The sequence below is a fragment of the Platichthys flesus genome, chromosome 20 (assembly GCF_949316205.1).
Source record: "Platichthys flesus chromosome 20, fPlaFle2.1, whole genome shotgun sequence".
Taxonomy (NCBI): Eukaryota; Metazoa; Chordata; class Actinopteri; order Pleuronectiformes; family Pleuronectidae; genus Platichthys; species Platichthys flesus.
The window spans coordinates 8,264,296-8,286,533 of NC_084964.1; the positions used below are offsets into that span (position 1 = coordinate 8,264,296).

Sequence of the window (22,238 nt, forward strand, 5' to 3'; positions counted from 1 at the left end):
AAACTGCTGGGCTCGTCTAGACATGAGTGGTCCATTGTAAAAGTGCACCTAGGTGTCTTGTTTTGAAAGTCAAACTCAATTTCCTGTCTAGCTTTCTTAGACTTTGATTTCCTTGCCAAAAGGTAAAACCTGGGTCTTGTAGTTTCTGTTGAACTATTCTGAAAAGCCTACTTATTACTCAAAGAAAAATGCACTTTCGTATCCAGATTTTATTGCTTCATGTTATTAGTCAAATATATTTGCTACATACAGAGCAAAGCTGAGTCAACATTACATAGAAGAAAAACTAAAATAATAAAAGATATACATTAATATCAGAATATAGATATGTCAAAATGTATAGCATATCCCTGATCCACAACTTTGAAGAGCTCTATTTTTTTAACGCTCTATGTTAATAGATCTATACTCCTCAGGTAAATTCAATGTAAAAGACATTAATAACGCTAATAATTCAAGTAGACTCCACACTGGACAGCTGTAAATTAAGTAAAGTGAAGTGAAATAAACAGTAATTATTACATAGTCAGTTTGGCTGATTAAGTTGCATCTACTGGCAAAGTTGCATTTTGCTACAAAAGTACCCCTCTCTTGACTTTGTGCTTGGTTTGTCTGTGCTGGGCCACTGTAGAAAAATAGCATATTCCGTGGAAGAGGACCGGCTTCCTGTCTTTACATAGAGGGCTCAGTCTAAGGTAACAAAGGACAAACATTTTTAGTTTCAGGCATAGATTGAGTATAAAGATGACAGCTCCCAAAAGTAAAGCCAAAGCACTTCTAACACACTACAGATGCATACATGAAGAAACAAAAAGAAAATAAGTATCTCCCAGTGAAAAAGGTGTGTCATAAACGTAGAAGACAAAGACAAAGATGTCAAGAGAGTTTGTGGTGATCCGACCAGATGACGGTGTCTGGGTGATGTAAACAAACTCACAAACTAAGCAGCAGAGTTAATACGTCACTTCCTTCCCTGACCCCACAGGTCATGTCTGAAAACGGCTTTTAAGTGTTATATTCTACCAATACATCCCTCACACTGTTCCTTTAAAGATACTGTCTATATTGTCAGTCTTTTACATTGTGCTCTGTTATCTCATATGTACTCTGACTGTCATGTTGACAGATCATGTCATCTTCTGTCTCTGTGCTCTCAGGGCCGGTGCAGTGCGGGCCTCATGACGACGAAGGGGAAATTGTAGGTGTGCGGGAGACCCTGATGAGTTGTGAGGTTGAAGGACTGCCACGAGAACGGCTGCAGACCCCCCTGTGTCGTGGGGCCGTTTATTGCCTCCGCGACCAGCTGCAGAGCCATCTGGTAGTCTGTCACCTATACCGCGAGACAGAAATGAGCAGAGAGGGCACATGGGAAGAAAGTGCAGACATTTAATAGGGTCTAAATTACAAAATCCACACCTTGAATTTTTCACTTATCACATGAAAAATCTTTACGTCAACTAGATGGATGGATGCTGAGTTTTGTTCAGACATTTATTGCTCCCACGATGATGGATCTAAATGCATTTGGTGATCCCCAGACTTTTTCACTCCGGCTCCAGAATGACATTTTTGGTTTAAAGTGAAACTGTTGCACAGATTGCAAGTAAACACTATAGGTACAAGGTCATTTGTGACCCTGGCAGCGACAATAACAAGCCAATAACTAATGACAAAAAAAGGCATCAATATTATTTCTGTAAAATGAGCTCACCTTTAAGCTAAAAATGCATCATATTATTACCACAGACCTACAATGAGATGAAACTACAGGGCGGAGGAGGTAAAGACACAGTGAACACTTCAGGTATGAAGTTTAGCAATAGTCCCATATAAACTCACTTAAGAAATTTTAATCCTGATAAAAAGGACTTCTGACCTTAGTGTCATAGCAACCTCCTGGGCGTGGCCTCATTGGTCTCAGGTCGTTACGGCAACAGATGGTCTTACATGGATGGCCCTTAGAGTAGGGGTCTCTCTTGTAGTCTGCAACAGAACCAGTCTGATCTTAAATTGAGCTGCTTAGTTTGAAATCAGCACCAAAATCCTGAAGTATTTGTTTGTATTCTTTGTCACATCTTTAAAGTGCCTTGAGTTCTCAGGAAACGACATAAAATATCAGATACCCAATTAGAGTTAGTGTTCTACCTACTGTTGTATCTCATGATGTGTTTCAGGGACTTGAGGTTCGACACCCTGGCCTGGTCCCTGCGGAGGATTTTGGCTCGGGGACAGAGGTCATAAGAGAAGTCCACTCCGTATCTCCTCCACATCGCGCCGTACCCGCTCAGGTTGTAGATTTCAACGTGAAATGGTATGTTGTAGGATGGCCAATAACCTGCAAAGTGTAGCACACTGAAGCTGGAGGTGATCCAGATGATAGACTGTATGTAAAGATGGACAACACCTGACACTTTCTCCCATTATCCAGAAATGAAGCCAAAATATCAACGATATGAACGTCGCCATCTTGTGGATTTGAGTCTATGCGATAGTGATGAGTGAATCTCTTGGCATGAGGTTTCGTTTGATCCATGTCCCATCTGCTAACATGGAGGAGGAGGGATTTATGACCCATACTGCAGCCCGCCTCCAAAGTGCCAACTAGTTGATTTGGCCATCATGTTGTCCATATACAAACACCGCAGTGGCACACAAACAGATGTAGATGAGGTTTGATTCTTACCTCTGCGTAGAGCTTGAGTCTGATCGGAGTGCATCACCTTCCCAGGGATTTGCTCCACCACAACGAGAGCTCCGTTCCGGATGCTGTGACCCAGGGAGACCCTGCTCAGGTCCAACACCATGTACTGGCTGTTATATGTACCTGGAAATACAGTGTCAGCAAATGCAGTGTCTGTGTTTACTACTTATGCTGACCCAACAAATGTATCAGTCTGAAAAAACAAAGAAATCTAGATGCGTCTCCTTCTCTCTGGTCCTTCTAAATACCTGCAAATATAATGATTCATGGTTAATGACATCTGATGGTGACAATGCAAAACAAAATCATAGCCAAACTTTGGGGAAAGGGACCGTGATGGACCGTGATGGACCGTTGGGACCATGATGGTAATTAGACTGTCTTTATATTTTGCATAGAGCTTTTCTAGTGTTAGCGACCACTCAAGGCTCCTTACACCACAGGTCACATTCACCCATTCACACACATATTCATACAGTATCCAGTACAAACCAGTCACACGTGTTCCCACACAAATCATGGGCAATGTGGGGTTCAGGATCTACCCCAAAGTAGGTGAACTGGACCAGCCAGGGATGGAACCATGTACCTTTCTGGTTAGTTGACGATGCGCCACAGCCACAGCCGTCCTGATGCTCAATAATAGATTTCCCCCCCCCCCCCCCCCCCGAAAAAACTTACAGACTCATGTCTTGTTGGTACAAAATTGTTGAAGTGGGCTGCTAGCATTCATCTAACACAGGTAAAATAACATGTAGGGTCTTGCACAAGTGACTGGTGAAAGGAAAACAGTTTGTCATTCGGGAGCTACCAACGTGCTCAGACAATAAATCCCTCACCTAACTCTACCGAAATGAAATGAAAACATCGGGTGATGGTTTCGTTGCTGCCTGCCCCCAGGCCACTTCCACAGTTTGGCAGGACGGCGAGAAGGAGAGCAGGGCAGGGCTTCTCGAGGATGAGAGGACTGTCAGTGTCAAGAACACTCTGTCCTGTTCTCCTCTGCCCCTCCATGGCAACATGACACAGTCGATTAAAGCAGCTGCCCAATTAACAAGCACAAGGGCTTTGCAACAGGACGGTCTGTTTTGAGAGTCTGCTCCATCTGGATGGAAATATGCCTGGTGAATTGTTACACAGCCCGGGATTCAGTCCCAGACCTGCTTCAAGACTCATTTGTTCTTACTGCTCGGACTTGTGATATCACTTCCCTCAAAACCACTAAGGTCTGGTTTTTGTAACTCTGCTTTAGTAGACACATATACTCCCTAGCAACCAGTGCAATGACGCACTGATAATGAGAATGCATGGTGACCATCTAAAGAGGGAAAGGACGTCTAAAGGCAATCTAGATGGAGTGCACTCCTACTTCCAGGTCAAAGACTAAAGGTGATCGAACTTGCCCAGACTATTAAATCTACTGAAAAAAAAACTGATTTTAAACTGACTCTATTGCTACTTTTAAATCTCATTTCAAAACAATAGATTCACGTTTGAATCTTTTTCTTTGTGTATATGTGTTTGTGTGTGTTTGTGTGTATCATGAAACTGATGTATCAACATCATGATTATAATCATAATAATGATGATTCATGATGATTCATGATGATCATTATAATCATGATGATGATTATTTTGGTTATTATAATTAGCAGTAGAGGTTTAAAATGAGAAATAAAATAAAAATAATTATTATCAAACACATTATGAAATGCCTCACATATTGCCATTGAAGTGATGTTTGATCGCAATGTTTCACCAACAATGCATGACAGACTAAATCCATCCTTGACTCCAGAATCCAGCAGCCATTCACCTGAGTTGTGTTTGGAGAAAACCTGCGCCCACTCCTCTCCGCTGTGCGCCAGGCTGTTGGCCAGACGCACCCTCTGCCAGGCCAGCAGGCTGCGAGGGCCAAGCTGGGAGAACAGGGAAGCGTTGAACACGCCGATGGATGTCTGAGTCATTAGAAGGCCGCTCCCGAGCAGGTAGAAGTCGTCCAGGGACATCAGGAAGCCTGGGGCCGCAGGGTGAGGTGTAAGAGGAGGAGGGGCAAGAAGTGTGGTCATTTTGAGGAAGTGAGGGAAGAAAAGTATATTAAGACAAAGATTGAACAGGGAGGGGAAAGTAAACAGAGATAATGATGATGAATCCATTTCTTATTCTCAGCTACAAGCCACGTGCATAACCACAGTATTTGGCAACAGTTCCGGGACTAATCTCCGTTTTATTTGACTTCACACTTTTACTCCACCACAATTCTGGGGAAATATTACTCTTTTTATCTCTCTTAACTGCTTTATTATAACAGAATTAACAAAACAAATCCTTAGGGGAAGAATATTGTATTCACTTCTGCAGTAAGGCCCTGGCTTGCTTTGTATGTTCAATGTTTGCCTGAGTGTAAGCCGCTTAAGAAGGATGCAGGGATCAATCCCCACCTCCACTGGCAGAAGTGTGTTTCATCTCTTCTTTTGAATATAGTGAAGTGAAATCCATGGCCCCTCTGCATCTAAAAATAACAGTTTAAAACCACTGTTCTGATAGCAATGGAGCCTATAAGAGGATTGTTATGGCTTGGACCACTTGATAAATCTTTGCTCACAAAATTGATCGACCTCCTCTGACTCGACTGTGAGGGAATCAATTTCATCAGGGCTCTGTTTGGGTCACGCGCTGTGATATACGTTTCCTTGCAATAGACCATGTGAGCCGTGTGCTTAACAGAGGAATTATGTACAGCGACTGTTCATCAAGGATTTGGGTTAAGTCCTTGACGTCAGTGTCTTTGTTTTTCCAAGAAGAAAATGAAAGTGTGTGGATTAAGGACTAGCAGTTCTTAGGGCTTTTCCAGGAAACGTGGGCGTAACTGTGCTGTATTTGTCGAACTGACAGTGTTTCCAGTGTTTGTTTTCAAATCATGAAGTGCGAGAACAACATGTCAACTTTCTTTTAGGAAAAAGTTTACATTCTTGCGCAGCTCGTGTGTGTGTGTGTGTGTCTGTGTGTGTGTACCAGGATAGCTGCTGAATGACATCCTTCCAGTGGCAGTGTGTGTGTCAATGACCTTGAAGTCCCAGTGTTTGTAGATGCGCGTGGTGGCTGCGTAAGTGTACCAGCTAGAGTGGCCGAACAGCAGGTTCTCAAAGCCTGGCAGCACCTGACACAGAATACAGAGAGGGTAAGAATTCCCTATCTCTCTCTCTATCTGTCCCTCCATCAATCCATCAATCCATCCATCCATCCTATCTCTCTCTCTATATATCCATCCAACCATCCTATCTCTCTATCTATCCATCTATCTATTGACATTGAATTGATTTCTATTTAAGTACATTTACAAACAATGAGGCTCCTGCAGTCAAAGGAGATATGAAGAAATGAAATGTTGTTAAAATGTAATGATGCAGGGTTTGTGGTTGTGCAGCAGCACTCAGCGCCCTCTCCTCCATGCTCCCCCCCTGAATGGGTGTAGGTGCTGGCCCTCTGCACTTATTGACAGACTTTTAACAAGAGGGAACCCCATACATAAGGACTCACAATGAAGGCAACTATAGGCCTCTGTTGAGCTTCCCCAAGGGCTCCCTCACAGTTTGATTCAGACAAGCTTGGCCTAACCTTTATGAGAGCAGTGCAGTGGCCCATTCCTGGCATCCTGAAAGTGCCGCCCCCCGCTGAGGAGTTGGCGCGAGCTGTCAGAGCCGGGACCAGGTCCAGGAGGTCACCGACGCCATTCAGAAACTGGACCGCAAACGCTGACAGAGGCTGGGTGGGAAGGAAAGTGGGTGGAGATGAGAGATATCGTACTGTGTCAACTCTTTGTGCGGGCACACCTTCACACACCTCTCTGTGTCTGCCTTTGGCCCACTGTGCAGCTCCGGCATGGAGTCCGTCCAGCTGGGCCAGGATCAGTCCCAGATGCTTCCACAGGAGGTCACGGTTTCTTTTAAGTTTCACCTGCTCCCTGGCCCACCGGTCCTGCGTACTGTGGATCATTTGAAGATAGACTGATGGACTTTTGGAATTTGGTTGTTTCTCGAATCTGCTGCTGGATTTTTGCCTTACATCTCATTTTGGCATTCCAACAGATAACAATACTGTACCTCAAAAACGTCTTCAGTGGATTCAGAACGCTCTCATTCTTAATCAGCTGAGGGTACATGTTGGAGTAATGAGTGAACATCTGTCTGCAACAGAGAAAGCAATAAGAACAGCTGGGATTTTTTATTCACATCTCCATTAAGGTTACCGCTTAAATTACGAGGTCCTTTGTTTTTCTAGTTTAATTTAAATGCAATAACTCAACCCAGTAATGTGTGATGTTTTCAGCTAAACAGAATATAGCCATTATTTACTCTATGTATACTATGGTCTGCAGATCGAATGGTTGTTAAAGTTTAAAGAAAAATAAAATAAAGTAAAACAATGTTGTAACTTTTTTGTGAGATCAAATATTTTCAAGTACCCATGTGAGGGGGGGAATCTGCCCGAAATCAAAATATTAATTTTCACTATTTTTATGATTTTGTTAGTAACCAACACAGGCAAATCTCTCTTTGAGACAAATAATATTACATTGAACTTGAATTTGAGGTATGGATGACATTTAAAACGTAATCAATTGACACTGAACCAGTATTCCTCTGGAAAGGCTTCTATTCGAGACATTATATAAAAATGTATTTTTTTTTTTATGGAACCTGAAGTGGGCCACTCACCCAGCAGTGAGGTAACCCTCCAGGTAACCAGCCAGGAAGAAGGTGGTCTCGTCTTCCTGTGGGATTCCTCCATAACCTGCGCGGATTTCCAACACGCCCCATCCAGAGAGGAGCAGAGTGTCATTGAAGAATCCGTACGCTCCCCCATCTGTCTCAATCACTCCCTCCTTCAGGATCACACTTTTCTGGGCAGCATCCCAGTTCACGGTGGCCTCTCTGAGTTCTACCATTGAAGGGAGAGGGACAAGGTTACAGGGCTGAGGTTGGGTAACACTCATTATGTAAGATAATGTCGTGACTCCAATAACGTATTGTTCGAAACTTAATCTGGTTTATTGAGGTAAGTAGGTAATGCAATGTTGCAACTCATTTTCATTCATCGCCAGTAAACATATAACAAAAACTCTTTAAGGTACGCAAGGACAAATTATTGCATTGGCAAAGTGGGCAAGTACCCCGGGCCTTAGAGCCCATCGGGCAACTCGGCCTTAACACATAACAAAGAATAGTGCATTGTTTGGTTTTAAGAACATCAGAGTAAATGTGATTTCAAAAGTGTAGCACAATTATGAAATTGTTTAAGGGTTTTGCAAATTAGCAGATTAAATTGTGTGATGTTACAATGACATATAGGTTCTAAAGACAAATGATTGAAAGATAAATCATCTGATCAAATTCCTGAACTTTACAATAAAACACACCTCAGGCTCTAAGGACTGGTGACATAACAGGTGATGTCAGAGCTCTGATTCTTCCAATTGTTATCAAACGATTTATTGTTTTTTATTCACAGGAATAATAAAAAAAAAACGTCTTAAGTAGAGAGGATTTACACAATCGAATAGAAATATCTGTTATTAAAAAAGATATAGAGAAAATATGTCAGCTAGTCATAGAACACAAATATTTATACTTTTACTGGACTTTCTTTCTCTTCCTCGAAATGGATAGAAAAGGGGGTTAACACTTCAACAACTGTTGATTTTCTACTTATTTTCTTTTACCCATTACACATTTTTTAGCTTAATTCCCCACCTCAGCATTAACTCACATTTCTGCAGGAAAAGCGGTTTTCAGAACACGCAATGGTAATGTTACTCACGGTGGGTTTGCACTGATGCAGCCAGGGTGCTCAGCAGCACGCACACTCTCTCCATGTCGGCGGATCTTGCGATCCTCCACCCAGGGGCTCCTGGTACAGGCGACATAGGCGGTTGCCTAGGGCGCATCATGCCGAGAGGGCGGCACAAGAGACTGAGTTATCAACTGCGGTCAAGTCAGCCGACACTCGCGTCTCTGTGGACAAATCAGCCGACACAGAAATTCTCCTGCGCGCATATATTGACATTTATGGTAAACGCAATCCAAGCGTTTTTTTCAAAATAAACTGTTGACATGGAGCATATACAACATGCATAATTAAAAATGGATTGGATTATATTCACAAGAAGTATATATCGTCTCACTTGTCATTTTTATGAATAGAATTTTGACTGTATCAATTTAGAGATTTTACAAAATAAAAGTCGTACATTTTATTAAGCTTCAAGTTGCTAATTTCTGGATATTTCAAAGTACTTTAAAAACACTTTGCTCAATAACTTCAGAGAGAGACTGATATGCCTGTGTTCAGGACCTCTCTGACTATTGTTACCACCCTGAGGTTGTGTGGATATTTCTCTCTCTCTCTCTCAGAGTGCATGTTGGGAGTGTGGTGAGTGAGCTGAAGAAAGTTTGTTCAAACTGTGATTTTTCTACCTGTTTTTCTTTGTGCTTTTTTCCCTTTGTACTTATATTAGAGGTGTTCTTTGTTTGTGTGTGAGTGACAGTGTCAGGAGCAGCAGTTTGGTTGTTTTAGCTGCCGGTGTGTTAGTGTTTGTGCAGCATGGCTGCTGCAGGTGGAGGCTCCGGCCAAGCTGAAACGGCATCAAACTGTGTCCGGCTGTGGACTGCTCAGTGGAGGAGGTCAGTCTGGCTGTAGGTGAGGTTGTGGGGTATGGCAGTGTGAAGTCTGCCTCACGTATGAACAGTGCTGTGGCGGTGTTTGTAGATAGCATAGATAAAGCTAACCAGCTACTGGAGAGGGGAGTGGTGATTCAGGGCTCCTTCACACCTGTGTTGTCCCTGGCTAACCCGGTCAAGAAGGTCTTCATATCTAATGTCCCCCCCATTCCTGAAAAATTAGTTATTAGAGTAGAGAAAGAGCTGGCAAGACATGGACAATTAATGTCCCCTATAAAAATGATCCCCATATATAGTAGTTCTCCACATCTCAAACATGTTGTGTCTTTTCGGAGTCTTTTTTGAGGACGTCCATCAAGAGAACAAGGTCAGAAACACTCACACAGACACTAGAGGAGCAGAGGCAGAGCTCCCTGATGAGGAGGATTTTTTGATGGAGGAAGATTTTCTAAAACTGTCAGCCAAAAGAAAAAACCCAGAAAACAAGACAAATGTGGACCAAGCCAAAAAAGGATCAAAGATAAACCCACCATTTTCTTCCTCTCAGACACAGGACGACATGGAGGATATTTACTCCCTCAACGGAATCCGGAAGTTTTTACAAAAAACTAAGGGCTCAAGACTGGTTAGATTAGAGGACTACTTCTGAGATTTGGAACTTTTACTCGACACAGTGAAGTATATCATGGGGAAGCATCAGGGGCCCGACCAACCGACCTTTCCACAAAAATAATGACTAAAGTCCGAGCCCAAATTGCCACTTGATGTTTAAACCCTGTCTGTTTCCTCTGTCTGTGTGGTCGTCTACGTTTGGTCTAAAGAAAACTCTCATCCTCAACATGTGTGATAAAAAACTGGGCTCTTTAAAGATAAATGGTGCCAGAGAAGACTTGAATGGAGCTGCTCTGTTTCAACCTCTACAACAACCTGTTTCCCTCCATGCTGTGGCACCGACTGGCATGTATGGACCCCCCAGCACGTCTGCTGGCCAGGATACTGGCTGTGATGGTGGACTTCTTCTAAGACCGTCTGCACTGGGTCACACAGAGTGTGCACTCCTGACTGGTCGTGGGGACCTGGTCTGGAGACCAGTAGCCTGTGCTGGAGCGGTGTGGCCCTCACCTGGACTATGCTGCAGGTCTGGCCTCAAGTTGGGGGATCAGGTCAGTCAGGGTGGTCAGCCTCCTGCTGAGACGCTGGAACAGCTGACTCACCCTGAACCTCAGTTGATCACTGTGATGGACTCATTCAGCCGGACTCCAGTGATCCTCTTCCTGATTAAAATCATTGTTCCTGTGTTTAAATGTGAAGGTTCTTTGTTGAATGTTGTATTATTGTTTTTTCTTTTTTGGTCAATTTGTTTGATATATTTTAGTAACTTGTTTGTTGGAACTTCACTGAGAAAATAAAAGTGTCTCTCTCTGTCTCTGTCTCTCTGCTGTGATGCTTGGGTGTGAATTGTCTCAGGTGTGTCTCTACGAGTGGGTAGGTGTGTTTACAGGGAGCTGATTGGTTCCAGCCCAAGCTGGAAGGATAAGAGGACGGCTTCCCACAGCTCCTGTGGCCTCTTTCCTTTTGCCGCTGCCAGCCGGACTCACCTTGTGCAGCACTTTGTAAACTGTTCTTTTGTACCAGCCTGTTCTTGGTAGGGGTGGGTAGCATTTCTGTTCAAGCCATGTTTTCTCCTGTTTTGTTTGGTTGAGGAGTTAGGTCAGTACCATGTCTTTTGTTTCCTTAATTTTGAGTAGGGAAGTTTAGGTTGTTTTGCCTAAGGGTTGTTTTCTGTGTATTTTTTTGCTGTTAGCCCACGATGAAGCAAAAAGTGTCAATAAACACAAACGAGCTGTAAATTGTTTGCTGCTGGTTCTTGGGAACGTGGAAAGGAGGGGGGGAACTCTTGTATCTTGTTGCGACTGTATTTTCTCCTAGGCGGGGTCGTAACATTACCTCCATACCGAATATCGAAATATTTTCTGTGTAGATTTAGATATTTTTCAAAATAAAGTTCAAAATGTTCACTGTAGAATAGAGCATTTCAGGATACTTCAAAGTACAGTAAAAACAATATTAGAGACTATTATGCCTGTGTTCAGGACCTCTCTGACTACCTACATACTGAATATCGAACATATCTACTGTAATTCTTCAAAGTAAAGTCCAACATTTTCACTGTGGTAGTGATCATTTCAGGATACTTCAAAGTACTTTAAAAACACTTTGCTCAATAAGTTCAGAGAGAGACTGTTATGCCTGTGTTCAGGACCTCTCTGACTACCTACATACTGAATATTAAACATATTTACTGTATAGATTTGGAGACTTTTCAAAGTAAAGTCCAACATGTGTACAATCAAATCCATTCATTTCTGGATATTTCTAAGTACTATAAAAACACTTTGCTCAATAAGCAGCGAGCTAACCGGGCCGGTGGAGCCCGGCTAGCATTAGCTCGCTCGTCCAAGACCATGTAGCCAGACTGCCTACATGGGCATGGTTTGACTATTATATTTATTTCGGTCGTAATCCCATTCAACGCACTCTAGCGTATCGTTTCTGAAATAGAGGATCAACCACAACAAATCACGGGAGGTTTTTTTTTCCAGAGTTTTTGGGACGGTAGACATGCCAGATACCCAAATTAACATGTAGAAGCACTACAAAAGTGAAATTTTCATAATATGTCTCCTTTAATATTCATGATAAAATTATTATAATAGGACATTTGAAAATTTGGTTCTAAGTCAGCGTATTTTACAGACACTTATGGGGAAATAATAAAGTTGCACTAATAAAAAAACGAATATATCGTGTTGTAAATGAATTTAAGGATTTGCATTTTTTCTACTTCATACATACACCGCATATATTGTCATGGTTATAAAGTAAAGTAGATGAAATCCGCTCCACTGAAAGGAGCCAAACTTCAGTAGCAAGTAGTGAAACCCCTTCACTAAGAGAAGGTCAAACTGCAAGAAGAAGGGAGCATCGTGTGACTGAGGATCACGTGACAGATAATATTTGAGATATACACGTTACAACTGGGCTGAAACAGGAAGTCCATGTTCCTCCGGAGAGGCTCCACATGCCTTCATCCCTTTGACAGCTCCCATCAGCTGTTTGTCTCATATTAGATCGGTGAGTGAACCTCCTGCTACTCCGCCTCCTCCTCTTCATCATCATGGTTACATTAGTCCAGACGCTGCAGCAGCACACAGACGAGCTGAGCTGCTGCTGCTTCTCTGCGGGCCTGCTCGCCACCTGCTCGGCGGCTCCACCATCCATGTACTTCGGAAAATAAATGCTGCTCTGATTGCTTCAGCAAGGGGCGACGCTGATGGATTTCGGTTACTCAGGACCTGTGGAAATGCGGATTTTTCAAGATGCTGTAAATAATTCGATGAAAGCAGGTCCAACTTTGTGTTTAAGATCCATTGATCCAAAGAGCATAAGGTAATTCACCCCAGATGGGACTCGAACCCACAATCCCTGGCTTAGGAGGCCAGTGCCTTATCCATTAGGCCACTGGGGCTAGATGACGCTTGTGGGCGTGTCATTCAACTTTGTACTGTGAGATATGAATGCTTCAGGGCTCAAATTATCTGTGTTCAAACAGGGATTTATAAACTAGTTTCTTATTTTAAACGACATATAAACGATGGAGGATTGATCCAAGAAAATGACAAAAGAAAGAATGAAGCCATGGTATCACCATAGTGATACGGTTAATGGATGATACCATTCTCTCACCTCAAAAGGGGTCGCTTATGTTAGTCTCATACCGACACGTACACATAAACGTTATAAATAGAGGATTATAACGCTAATCAGAATGATAAATTGTATACATGTGTATTCCTCCGCAATTGTATACGACAACTCTGTGATGAGGTCCTATAACGTTCCAGATACGGGTCTGTTTTATACCGATGGATCCTTCGCACCTGCGCAGTAGCCAGCGTGGCTTTGTCTGTGTTTTCCCGTGAGCCCCTGATGCCAGGTTAAGAGTTTATAGAAATAGTCTGTATGGAGGTAAATATATTATAACTGTATCCTCTCAGTGACACAGCAGCTACTAACCCGCCCGTGAGGCAACCGACAGTTTCACTTTAGTGTCAGGTATGAAGAGAACTCACAGCGAGCCACCGGTAGCCACCTAGCATTAGATTAGCAGTGTAGTAGCGATAAACATGTCCTGTTGCTGTGTGGTGTTGTTGTTGTCTAACGACGGAGGATCAAAGCCGTTTACAACCCAAAATAACAGTTCTCTGGATTAAAGTCGTGATTTTGCGAGAAAACGTCATAAGTGTTCGAGACTTAAGTCCAAATAGTACGAGATTTAGTTGTAATATTAGTCATTTATTTTTCATATTAGAGGAGGAATATAAAAGAGATCCGCCTGTCCCCTGTGTAAAAGTGAGGATCGTGGAGCACGTTGTTAAATGATACTTTAGTATAGGTTTCATAAATAATCAATTGCTCAAGTATTGTTGTTAAATTATTCTTTAGCACAGGTTAAAACTTTATTCTCGTCATATGTCAGCTTTTTTGCTTTCTTTCTTTATTCTTGTAAAATTTCGACTCTCTTCTCAACTATGACTTTAATTCTGTAAAAGCACGGCTTTATTCTCATAATCTAACACCAATATTCTGAAATTCTAAATTTTTCTTTTTAATATGGCCTTAATACTCTGTTGTATTGTCAAAAAATACAAATTTTACAATTAATCAACCATCTCTCATGCAGAACCTCAAAAAATCTCTAAAGATGCCGCTCTTTGGGAACACGTTCAGTCCGAAGAAAACACCTCCCCGCAGATCGGCTTCCCTGTCCAGCCTTCATACGGTGAGAACCTATGTTCTGGTGTACGGTGTTAATGATGTGCATCGATGAGTGAGTAAAAATGTAGATCGCATCCTTATAGTTATGGAAGTTTTCTGGAAGCTGGTGAAAGGCTAAACTCAGGCGGCAGCTGGTGTCTTATGTAGACTTGATGCATCAAGGAGACCAGAAGGTGAAACAATATACAAATGCTAACAGAGTAACAAGAGCACTTGTTACCACCAAGTGTGAAGATTTCTCCCACAGCTTCCCAATTTATCTCCCTCTACTTTCATCACCCATTCCAACAGCACATCCATGAATGGCTAGTTAAGCCTATATAAAGTATGCACAACTAAATCACATTGTGTCCTTACGTCTTGCCACTGGTAAATGTGCAAAAGAGTTAAACTGGTTGAGAGTGGAAGTTGGTGCCTCTATGTCTGGAGCATCTGAGTTAGATATGAAAGTCCCTCAACGTAGACACTACAATGTAATGTTGGTTGGTCCTTTATCTATAGCCTGACCTTGGGTGCTGCTTAGAGAGTGAAGAGAGGATCTGTGGAACCAAACAGGGGCTTTTCTCCTGTACAGAAATAATATACACTAAACATAATATATAGTGGCATATACAGTAATGTTTGAGGTTGGTCAAACATTCCTCAACACAATTTGGGAGATTCTGAGATGCTGACTGAACTGTGGTTCTTTTAGTTGGATAGATCAACAAGGGAAGTCGAGCTGGGCCTTGAATATGGACCTCCTGTGATGAACATCGGAGGTCAAAGCATGAAATTTGAAGACGGACAGTGGATAACAGGTAAGGACTTTGATGACCCGACTACGGACCTATGCAGACACATTGTCTGTTTCTTATTGGCCAGCGTTGTATTTATTCTTTTTCATTTATTTGAACAGAATCCGGTGAGAACACATCTGGAAGGGAAGCACAGAGGCTCAAAAAAAGAAATGTCCAACTGGAGGATGAAAACAACCTCTTAAAACTAAAGATTGAAATCCTCATGGACATGGTGAGACTTGACTCATGATGCAGTGACCTGATGTTAACGAGTGTATTTCATTTGTGACTGGGCTTATGCACCCTGTGGCTCCGAGACAATGCTTCAGATATAGTTTTAGTTCAAGTCTAACACTGATTGGATTTCTTGTGAAAAATATAGCTTAATACATTTGCAATCGTACACTTGAATACCACTAAAATGGTTTGTGTATAGGTTAATGGTGGAAGATGTTGGTGGGTGTCTTATTAAAGCTATTCATATCTAACGTGTAATCTTTCCCTTTTAGTTGACAGAGACGACCGTAGAGTACCACCTGATGGAGAAAGAAGTGGAAGATGTCAAAACACATCAAAGGAAGAAATGACTGTTATTCACACTGCATTTTCTGCAGGAAATGCACTTTCTAGTTCTTATTAAACATGTCTCTGGGAACACAAACCTAAAGATGCTGTTAATTTTTAGAAAAGATTTCTGCCCTTTAATTATTTAAAGTCCCAATTCTACACCTAAAGTAAATGGTTGAGAGAGATTGTTTTGAAATATTAATGCGACCAAAAAGAGAAATATCTGTTGTCAGCATCCTTTGTAATATGATCTTGTTTTGAAATATAAATGCGTCCAAAAGATAAATATCTGTTGTCCGCATCCTTTGTGATATGATCTTCAAGAATTTGACAGTAGATATAGTGGGGATAACATTTATTGCCACAAGATGGCAGTCGTGAATAGCTGGAAATTCACATTTTTACAAGTTACGCCTCAAACATGATGCTTTAGAAAATAAATGTACTTGATCAATAGCCTTTGGAATCTGTTAAATATTTCGCAAAAGTAAAGAAGGGTCATCCAGAGACCTGGGGCCTCTTGGGCGATGTCTGTGTGCCGGTTCATATTTATAGTGTGTGGGTACTATTAATGTTCGGGGTGACCTCACTCTCTGATTATGACAATTATTATTTATTGATCTCTTCTTTTTTATTAACAGAAAAAAAAGTATTGATGATTTATACACTGGAATTGTTTATGTATCTACCTAGTAGAGGTAGATGGTAATTGAAGTGTGTCATAATAATAATAACAAACACATTCTCATAGTGGGACCCCGAGTTCCACCATGCACAGGGAATTCATCTTACGCCTTCACTTACAAACACAGACCAGCTGTGTCTCAATTCGGAGGCCATATTTAAAGACCAATTGCATCAGAGTGGAGGGACCTGGCTGTCCCATTTTTGTTTCTCATTTTTTAAATACTATTTTAAAAGGTAGAATATAAATAACGTTTTTTTGATTATAATTATTAATATCAATAATATTCTATCGCAGGGTTTAATTCTGGGACCTTTGGTGGTTAGAAGTCCGAGCCAAAGATGATCTAAAACAAATGTTGGTATAGAGGTGAATAAAACCTCACATGGAAAAAATATTGGAATTTTTCTCGCGCACACAGAAAAATGTATTTTAAAATCAAATCTGGATTTTCAAAAAACTTAGCAAAAAGCATGGGATGGAGGAAAGACAGCAGGTCTGACTATGGTATTCAGCTTGGTTTATAGGATGGCTATAACTTCTGTGGGAAGAACAGTTCCACTATTGAGTCTGCGGTTAGCCACCGTGGACTGGCCTTGAAGGACTGAGACCATAAAACATGTTCTCCTGCAGTGTGTAAAATACTATAGAGTAATAATGCTATCTTATACATAGAATTAGCGTGGGTAGAATAAACTGTCTCCAATGTGTTGACCTCACTCGGCTTAGAATTCAAAGTGTTCCTTCATTGCTTCAAGCTGTTTGAGTTTTATGAGCTGATGCAGTGGCGGGGATCGGCCTGAGGGAGGCAGCGATGCGCCGCCGATGCGTTTAGCCGGTCAAGAAGAAGACAGCGGATGACGTCACGGCGGGTCTTCACTTGACGTGTGTGTTGCGGCAGCGGGAGAGTTTCCAACCTTTTCACTTCGGGCTCTTTAAACTCCCGCTTCTAACCGCGCGACTGTCCTCTTCTCCGGCGACACAGCAGCTGAGTCAATCCGTACAAACACCGCTTCCAATCATGCCTCGAGGGGGTGAGTGCTTTTGTTCCGAGTGGTGTAACGTGCTCCTTTTGTAGCTAGCCAACTGTGGCTAGCGAGCTGTTAGCCGAGGCAGTATGATGAAGCCTCTCATGCTTAGCTTGTAGCATGCTAACCGGTTAGCAGCGCATTTCACGGGTCTGAGCTAGTCGGGGAAAACGAGGCAAACGCACCAGTTGTCACTTTATGTCTCGGACGCACCGACGCCGACCCAGCTCTTAGCTCGTCTGTTATATAGACACAGGAAACTGTTTGTAGGGTTTGGTTTTTTTCAGCTAGTTGTGTTTAGCCCCCAGTACCATGTGCACAGAGACCGCTTGGGCTCCCTTTTAAAGAGCACAATGATGTGTTTATAAACTCCACGTTGTAAGTTGCTGTCACTGTTTGCAGATGCGGTGCGAACACTTCATAGTAAAAGCACCGAGTAGCTATTCAGCTCCACGTCTTTATCTTACGCTCAGTAGACACAACAGAACATTTGCCGGCCCTCAGTGAACGTCAAGTGTGACTCATCTCCCACCACACAGTCTCCGCGTAATATCGTGAGATCTTATATGTTGAGCTGAACATGCACTGGGCTGTATATGTTCCCCTAAATACACTGGTCCTCATATATCATTGTATTTAAACAAATTCTAAATGAGGCTAGTTATTACTCAAGTGCCACTGTATTGATTCATTTGAGAATGATTGTGTTGGTGTCTTTTGTGTCCGCCCTCATATTCTGACAACCAACTGTCCTGAAAATAATTTAGCCAACTTTTTGTTTGTATGTTTTATGTTGTCACATTGTGGATTGTCCATTGACATCTCTGACGATCGTGTTGCAGGGAAAAAGAACCACAAGGGCCGGGGAAAGCAGTTCAGCAACCCTGAGGAGATTGACCGACAGATGAAAGCACAGAAGGAGTTGGTGAGTGAGAAACATCTTGTGGCAGACCTGTATTCACTGCAATGAATAAGTGTTAAGACATGAATTCAGGAGAATGTCCTTGCAACAGGGTTTGTACTTTGTCTGGAGTTTGCCTTTCACATATGAAGAACACAGTAGGAGATTATCTGCGACAGAATAATGTGTTATTAAAGTGTTCAAATGAGGGATGATGCAGCATGGACGTAACATAAATTCAGCTGCAGAGATCACATGTCACCTTAGCCCTTTATCGCCAAAAGCTCTCAAATCTTATCTTTCTAAGTTGACATCTTCGTCAGTGTCTTCTACTTGTATGGCTCATCTTTTTTATTCAGAGATAATAAATATATATAAAAAATCAATTTGACCTACATCGCACGTTAGAAACCTTATAAACACGCCTACTCGCTTGTGGTGAATCATCCAGATAATCTTCTGCTGATTTCTCAGTTGAACTTTATCTGCTTTTTTACCAGGGGGCTGGCAGGAGAAACTCCACCGCAACTTAGACATCAGAATCAGAATCAGAATCAGAATTCTTTTTATTGCCTTGTATATTTTCACATACAGGAAATTGCCTTGGTGTGGTTGGTGCACTTTACAAACAACAATATAAAAACAACAATATAGAGCAATATAAACATCAATATAAAAAACAACAATATCGAAAAAAAAAAAAAAAAAATAATATATACATTTGTTTGCCCTATCATTTTAGGAGATTATCTTGCGCTCAGTGCAAGTCTGATAGCAGCGTTTTTGTGTTTAACAGGAAGAAAGTGGCGGTGCAGAAAAAAAGGACTCTTCAGACTCTGACGAGGAGAGCAGCAGCGATGAAGAGTCAGGGGTGAGTGATGAGTAGGTTAAGTGGATGCTAATTTATTCTATGAGGCAGTAGAGTAAAGATTTGTTGTGATGTGTCGAATTAATCCTTACTGTTTAAATGAATCTATGAACCGCTGGTGATCTATGAGCTCCTCTGTGATTTTGTGTTTCATCTTTTATTTCTATGCCATACGAATTATGTTCTGTTATTTTACCACTCTTTGTACCATTTTGCCCTCCAGCTGCTCTTATTATTTGGATCAACATAATTAATCTCTCAAATTTTATTGAAAACCTCCTGAAAATATGTCTGCAGTTTTGAGAAGTAGAAAGTTCCAGACAAGCGGAAAGGCATAGGTCACCCAAAAATGGAAATCCACTATCTACTCACCACTATGCCGATGGAGGGGTGGCGGAAATGTTTGAATAGAACATTTGTCCATGTGCACTTTTTGCCAGTTATCAGAGGGAATGAGAATATGCACAGTCAGTCTGAAATGTTTTTTTTGAAGGATAAACATACTCCTTAATAATTGACTACAGAAATCTTCACAGTAGACTTGCAATATAGTGAAGGATTAGGATTTTTTTTTTTACAAGCTTTGTGTTGCTAGCTGGAATCGTCTTCCTATTTCACTGAGGTTATAAAAGTATTTTTTTCCCCGTATACAGTCCAGAAAGAGGAGTGGAGTGGAAGGACTTATAGAGATTGAAAATCCAAACCGTGTGTCCCAAAAGAGCAAAAAGGTGACTGAAATAGATGTCAGTGCACCCAGAGAACTGAGTCGCAGAGAAAGGTTAGTGTCACTCAAAAAGGATACATTTGATTTGTTTTGTTATTTTAGTTTAAGCTCCTGAAATTATAAACTGTCTCTTATCTTGGTTTTTAGCAGCAGGTTCTTATTTTGTACGAGAATATATTGTTTTATCGTACGTGACTTCTTCTCTGTTCTTTCAGAGAGGAGATAGAGAAGCAGAAATCAAAGGAGCGCTACATGAAACTCCATCTTGAGGGGAAGACTGATCAGGCCAGGGCTGACCTCGCCAGACTGGCCATCATCAAGAAACAAAGGGAGGATGCGGCCAAGAAGAGAGACGATGTCAAGAAAGGTGAGAAAACACAACAATGAACTCTGAACCATTCTGTAAATTTAAACCATTACATATATGAAGTGGTAATGTTGCTTATATATACATTTTTTTCAATTCAAAGTACTAAAACCGCAAATAACAGCGAGCATTCGCATCAACTATTTCAGTTGTTACTTTATTCTTTAACTGCCTTGAACAGTTTCCTTCAGTTCAGTAAATAAACTAGACCTGTATGTTCACAGCTTGTTAAAAGCTCAGTAAATGTCTTCATCAACAGTTATGCAATGTGGACTTCAGGAAATGTACAAATTCACTAAACTTCATATTCTGTTTACCATGTTCTAAACTAAAGCTCTACTACTTTTTTCTTCAATCAGACAAAGAAGCAGATGACGGCAAAGCAAAGCGCTAGTGCTCCATCTGCAAGCTTCATCATGCACTTCAGTCTCAGAGGGATGGAGAGAGAAGGAGATCTGGAGGAGGAAAAGGAGAACGGGGGGGGGGGACCATTGCAAGAGGTGTGAGATCAGGGGTGCTCCTGAACTCCTGTCCCTCATTTCAAATCGGAGCGTTGTGGGTCTTCCATAACAGCATTGTCAAGACGGGGGGAAACGGGTGGTGAAAAGCAAGAGGAAGAGGAATGCAACAATTGGGATGCCTCTAGTTTTCTTTGAAATTCCAAGAGGAGACAATCACAGGTTTTCCCAAGTGCTTCACTGCCTCTTTACTCTTTGCCACCGACCAGAGTTTTAATTCTGAAGCTGCTGGAGTTATTTCCATTCCTTTTGATTCATACATTTTATAAGGTTCTCTAGTACAAATTTACTCAATGACTGAACAGGTATTACAACGAGCGTGCATGAGAATTTCCTTGGTGCTTTACTTTTCCTTCCATCTCACGAGTTTTGTAAGATGTCAAATCAGTGAAATGTGGAGAAAAGAAAACTATTCAGAGGATAGACCGATATATAGGAAATATACTCTGTAGGTATATATATTTTTATTTTGGATCAACAAATGGCATGCATGCTGTACCTCAGCTGAAACCAGTTATCATGATGCAATGGTTTAAATTTCATTAGTTTTCAGTCCCTTTTTATTTTGGCAGTTTACAGAGTTGAATCAGTTTAGAATGTAGTTAATTTCACGTTTTTGTCGTTGAGTCATTGTTTTTCCCCCAAAATTTACTCTTCTAGTTCCTCTGATCGACTTTTACTCGTTGGTTCAAAGGTTTTCTCAAAATGTGTCCTGTGATCCTGTCCTCGAAGGACCAGGAATCTTACTTGAATTGCCTGATTAATAACAGTTTTAGTGGTTAAGCATCAGTGCTGGAGAGCGTAGTCTGAAACTGCCTCAGTGACCGTGGCCTTGCCCCAGTTCTGATAGGACCCTCTGTGGTTCTGTGCATCTTCTGTTGCCTTTTTCCAAGTTTACACGAGGCCTGTTAACAGTCTTTATCTCCTGTGTTTAAACCTACACTCAGTTAGTTTACCAGGCATTCTGCATCAACACGTGTAATAACAAAATGATCACAGACAGCTCAACTCAGCAGTCCTACCTACAAAGACGGCGATTTAGACCGCACAGATGTACATAAACAATTGGTAACTCGGTATGAGCTGGATTTGGAAATGTCTTAAGCAGTAAAAAAAAAGATTGCCTATAATATGGGAGTGGTTGAAACGAATGAGAATTGTAGCCACATCATAAAAAGAATTTCCCCTTGTGTATTTGAAGTCATTTTTAAACAATAAAATCATTCATAGCTAAAATACTATGTTCAAGTGAAAATGGTGATTATTTTTGTAATGCAAATCATAAGCTGGAGTTTGTAGTAAAAAGGTGACATGTTGATTTTAACTATTTAGACATGTTTTTGTTTCTTCATGTGCATTTCGTGAATACCACCACTAGATGGCATTTGACGAACACTAACCTCTGAGTTCAGCAACACACAGGGTTGAAAGTGGGCTGCTGTTGTGCGTCATTACAAGATGAGAATTTATTGAGCTATTTATGAAATAAACTAAAATATTGTGTAAAATCAATCTCAATAAAATGCAACCTGCTTATCTCAAGACTGAAGGAGAAATTTAATAACACCATGTTTATTTATT

The 22,238-nt window shown here is 41.4% G+C and overlaps 3 protein-coding genes and 1 non-coding gene across 5 annotated transcripts; 2 read left to right on the top strand and 2 right to left on the bottom strand.

Annotated features, from left to right (window-relative positions):
• Window positions 1-191: 191 nt before the first annotated feature.
• plbd1b (phospholipase B domain containing 1b) lies at window positions 192-8,648 on the bottom strand. The gene is made up of 11 exons (XM_062378742.1): window positions 8,522-8,648; window positions 7,420-7,642; window positions 6,805-6,888; window positions 6,545-6,686; window positions 6,320-6,466; window positions 5,717-5,861; window positions 4,518-4,718; window positions 2,684-2,824; window positions 2,150-2,335; window positions 1,877-1,983; window positions 192-1,330 (listed from the first exon to the last, which is right to left on the bottom strand). The coding sequence occupies exons 1-11, from the start codon at window positions 8,646-8,648 to the stop codon at window positions 1,154-1,156; spliced, it is 1,680 nt and encodes a 559-aa protein (XP_062234726.1). The 3' UTR covers window positions 192-1,153.
• Window positions 8,649-12,837: 4,189 nt separating this feature from the next.
• On the bottom strand, window positions 12,838-12,910 carry trnar-ccu (transfer RNA arginine (anticodon CCU)). The gene has a single exon. It is a non-coding gene; the product is annotated as a tRNA-Arg (tRNA).
• Window positions 12,911-13,304: 394 nt separating this feature from the next.
• On the top strand, window positions 13,305-15,872 carry cby1 (chibby 1, beta catenin antagonist). 2 transcript variants are annotated; one of them, XM_062379003.1, is made up of 5 exons: window positions 13,305-13,410; window positions 14,126-14,224; window positions 14,915-15,020; window positions 15,119-15,231; window positions 15,509-15,872. In XM_062379003.1, the coding sequence occupies exons 1-5, from the start codon at window positions 13,405-13,407 to the stop codon at window positions 15,584-15,586; spliced, it is 402 nt and encodes a 133-aa protein (XP_062234987.1). In that variant the 5' UTR covers window positions 13,305-13,404; the 3' UTR covers window positions 15,587-15,872. The 2 variants fall into 2 exon arrangements, with proteins under 2 accessions (XP_062234987.1, XP_062234988.1); XM_062379004.1 differs by having other exon boundaries at window positions 13,341-13,497.
• Window positions 15,873-17,110: 1,238 nt separating this feature from the next.
• pdap1a (pdgfa associated protein 1a) lies at window positions 17,111-21,898 on the top strand. The gene is made up of 6 exons (XM_062378369.1): window positions 17,111-17,285; window positions 18,122-18,204; window positions 18,977-19,051; window positions 19,702-19,826; window positions 19,988-20,139; window positions 20,499-21,898. The coding sequence occupies exons 1-6, from the start codon at window positions 17,273-17,275 to the stop codon at window positions 20,531-20,533; spliced, it is 483 nt and encodes a 160-aa protein (XP_062234353.1). The 5' UTR covers window positions 17,111-17,272; the 3' UTR covers window positions 20,534-21,898.
• Window positions 21,899-22,238: the final 340 nt, after the last annotated feature.

Excerpts from the sequence above, each read along its gene's own strand:
- plbd1b (XM_062378742.1), bottom strand. The coding sequence starts at position 8,648 with ATGCGCCCTAGGCAACCGCCTATGTCGCCTGTACCAGGAGCCCCTGGG. Across the intron at positions 5,862-6,319 it reads ACTGCACTGCTCTCATAAAG|GTGCTGCCAGGCTTTGAGAA; the intron begins GTTAGGCCAAGC and ends ATTCTGTGTCAG. Across the intron at positions 2,825-4,517 it reads TTTCTCCAAACACAACTCAG|GTACATATAACAGCCAGTAC; the intron begins GTGAATGGCTGC and ends CTGTATTTCCAG.
- pdap1a (XM_062378369.1), top strand. Across the intron at positions 19,827-19,987 it reads GAACTGAGTCGCAGAGAAAG|AGAGGAGATAGAGAAGCAGA; the intron begins GTTAGTGTCACT and ends CTGTTCTTTCAG. Across the intron at positions 20,140-20,498 it reads GAGAGACGATGTCAAGAAAG|ACAAAGAAGCAGATGACGGC; the intron begins GTGAGAAAACAC and ends TTCTTCAATCAG.
- cby1 (XM_062379003.1), top strand. Across the intron at positions 14,225-14,914 it reads CCCTGTCCAGCCTTCATACG|TTGGATAGATCAACAAGGGA; the intron begins GTGAGAACCTAT and ends TGGTTCTTTTAG. Across the intron at positions 15,021-15,118 it reads AGACGGACAGTGGATAACAG|AATCCGGTGAGAACACATCT; the intron begins GTAAGGACTTTG and ends TTATTTGAACAG.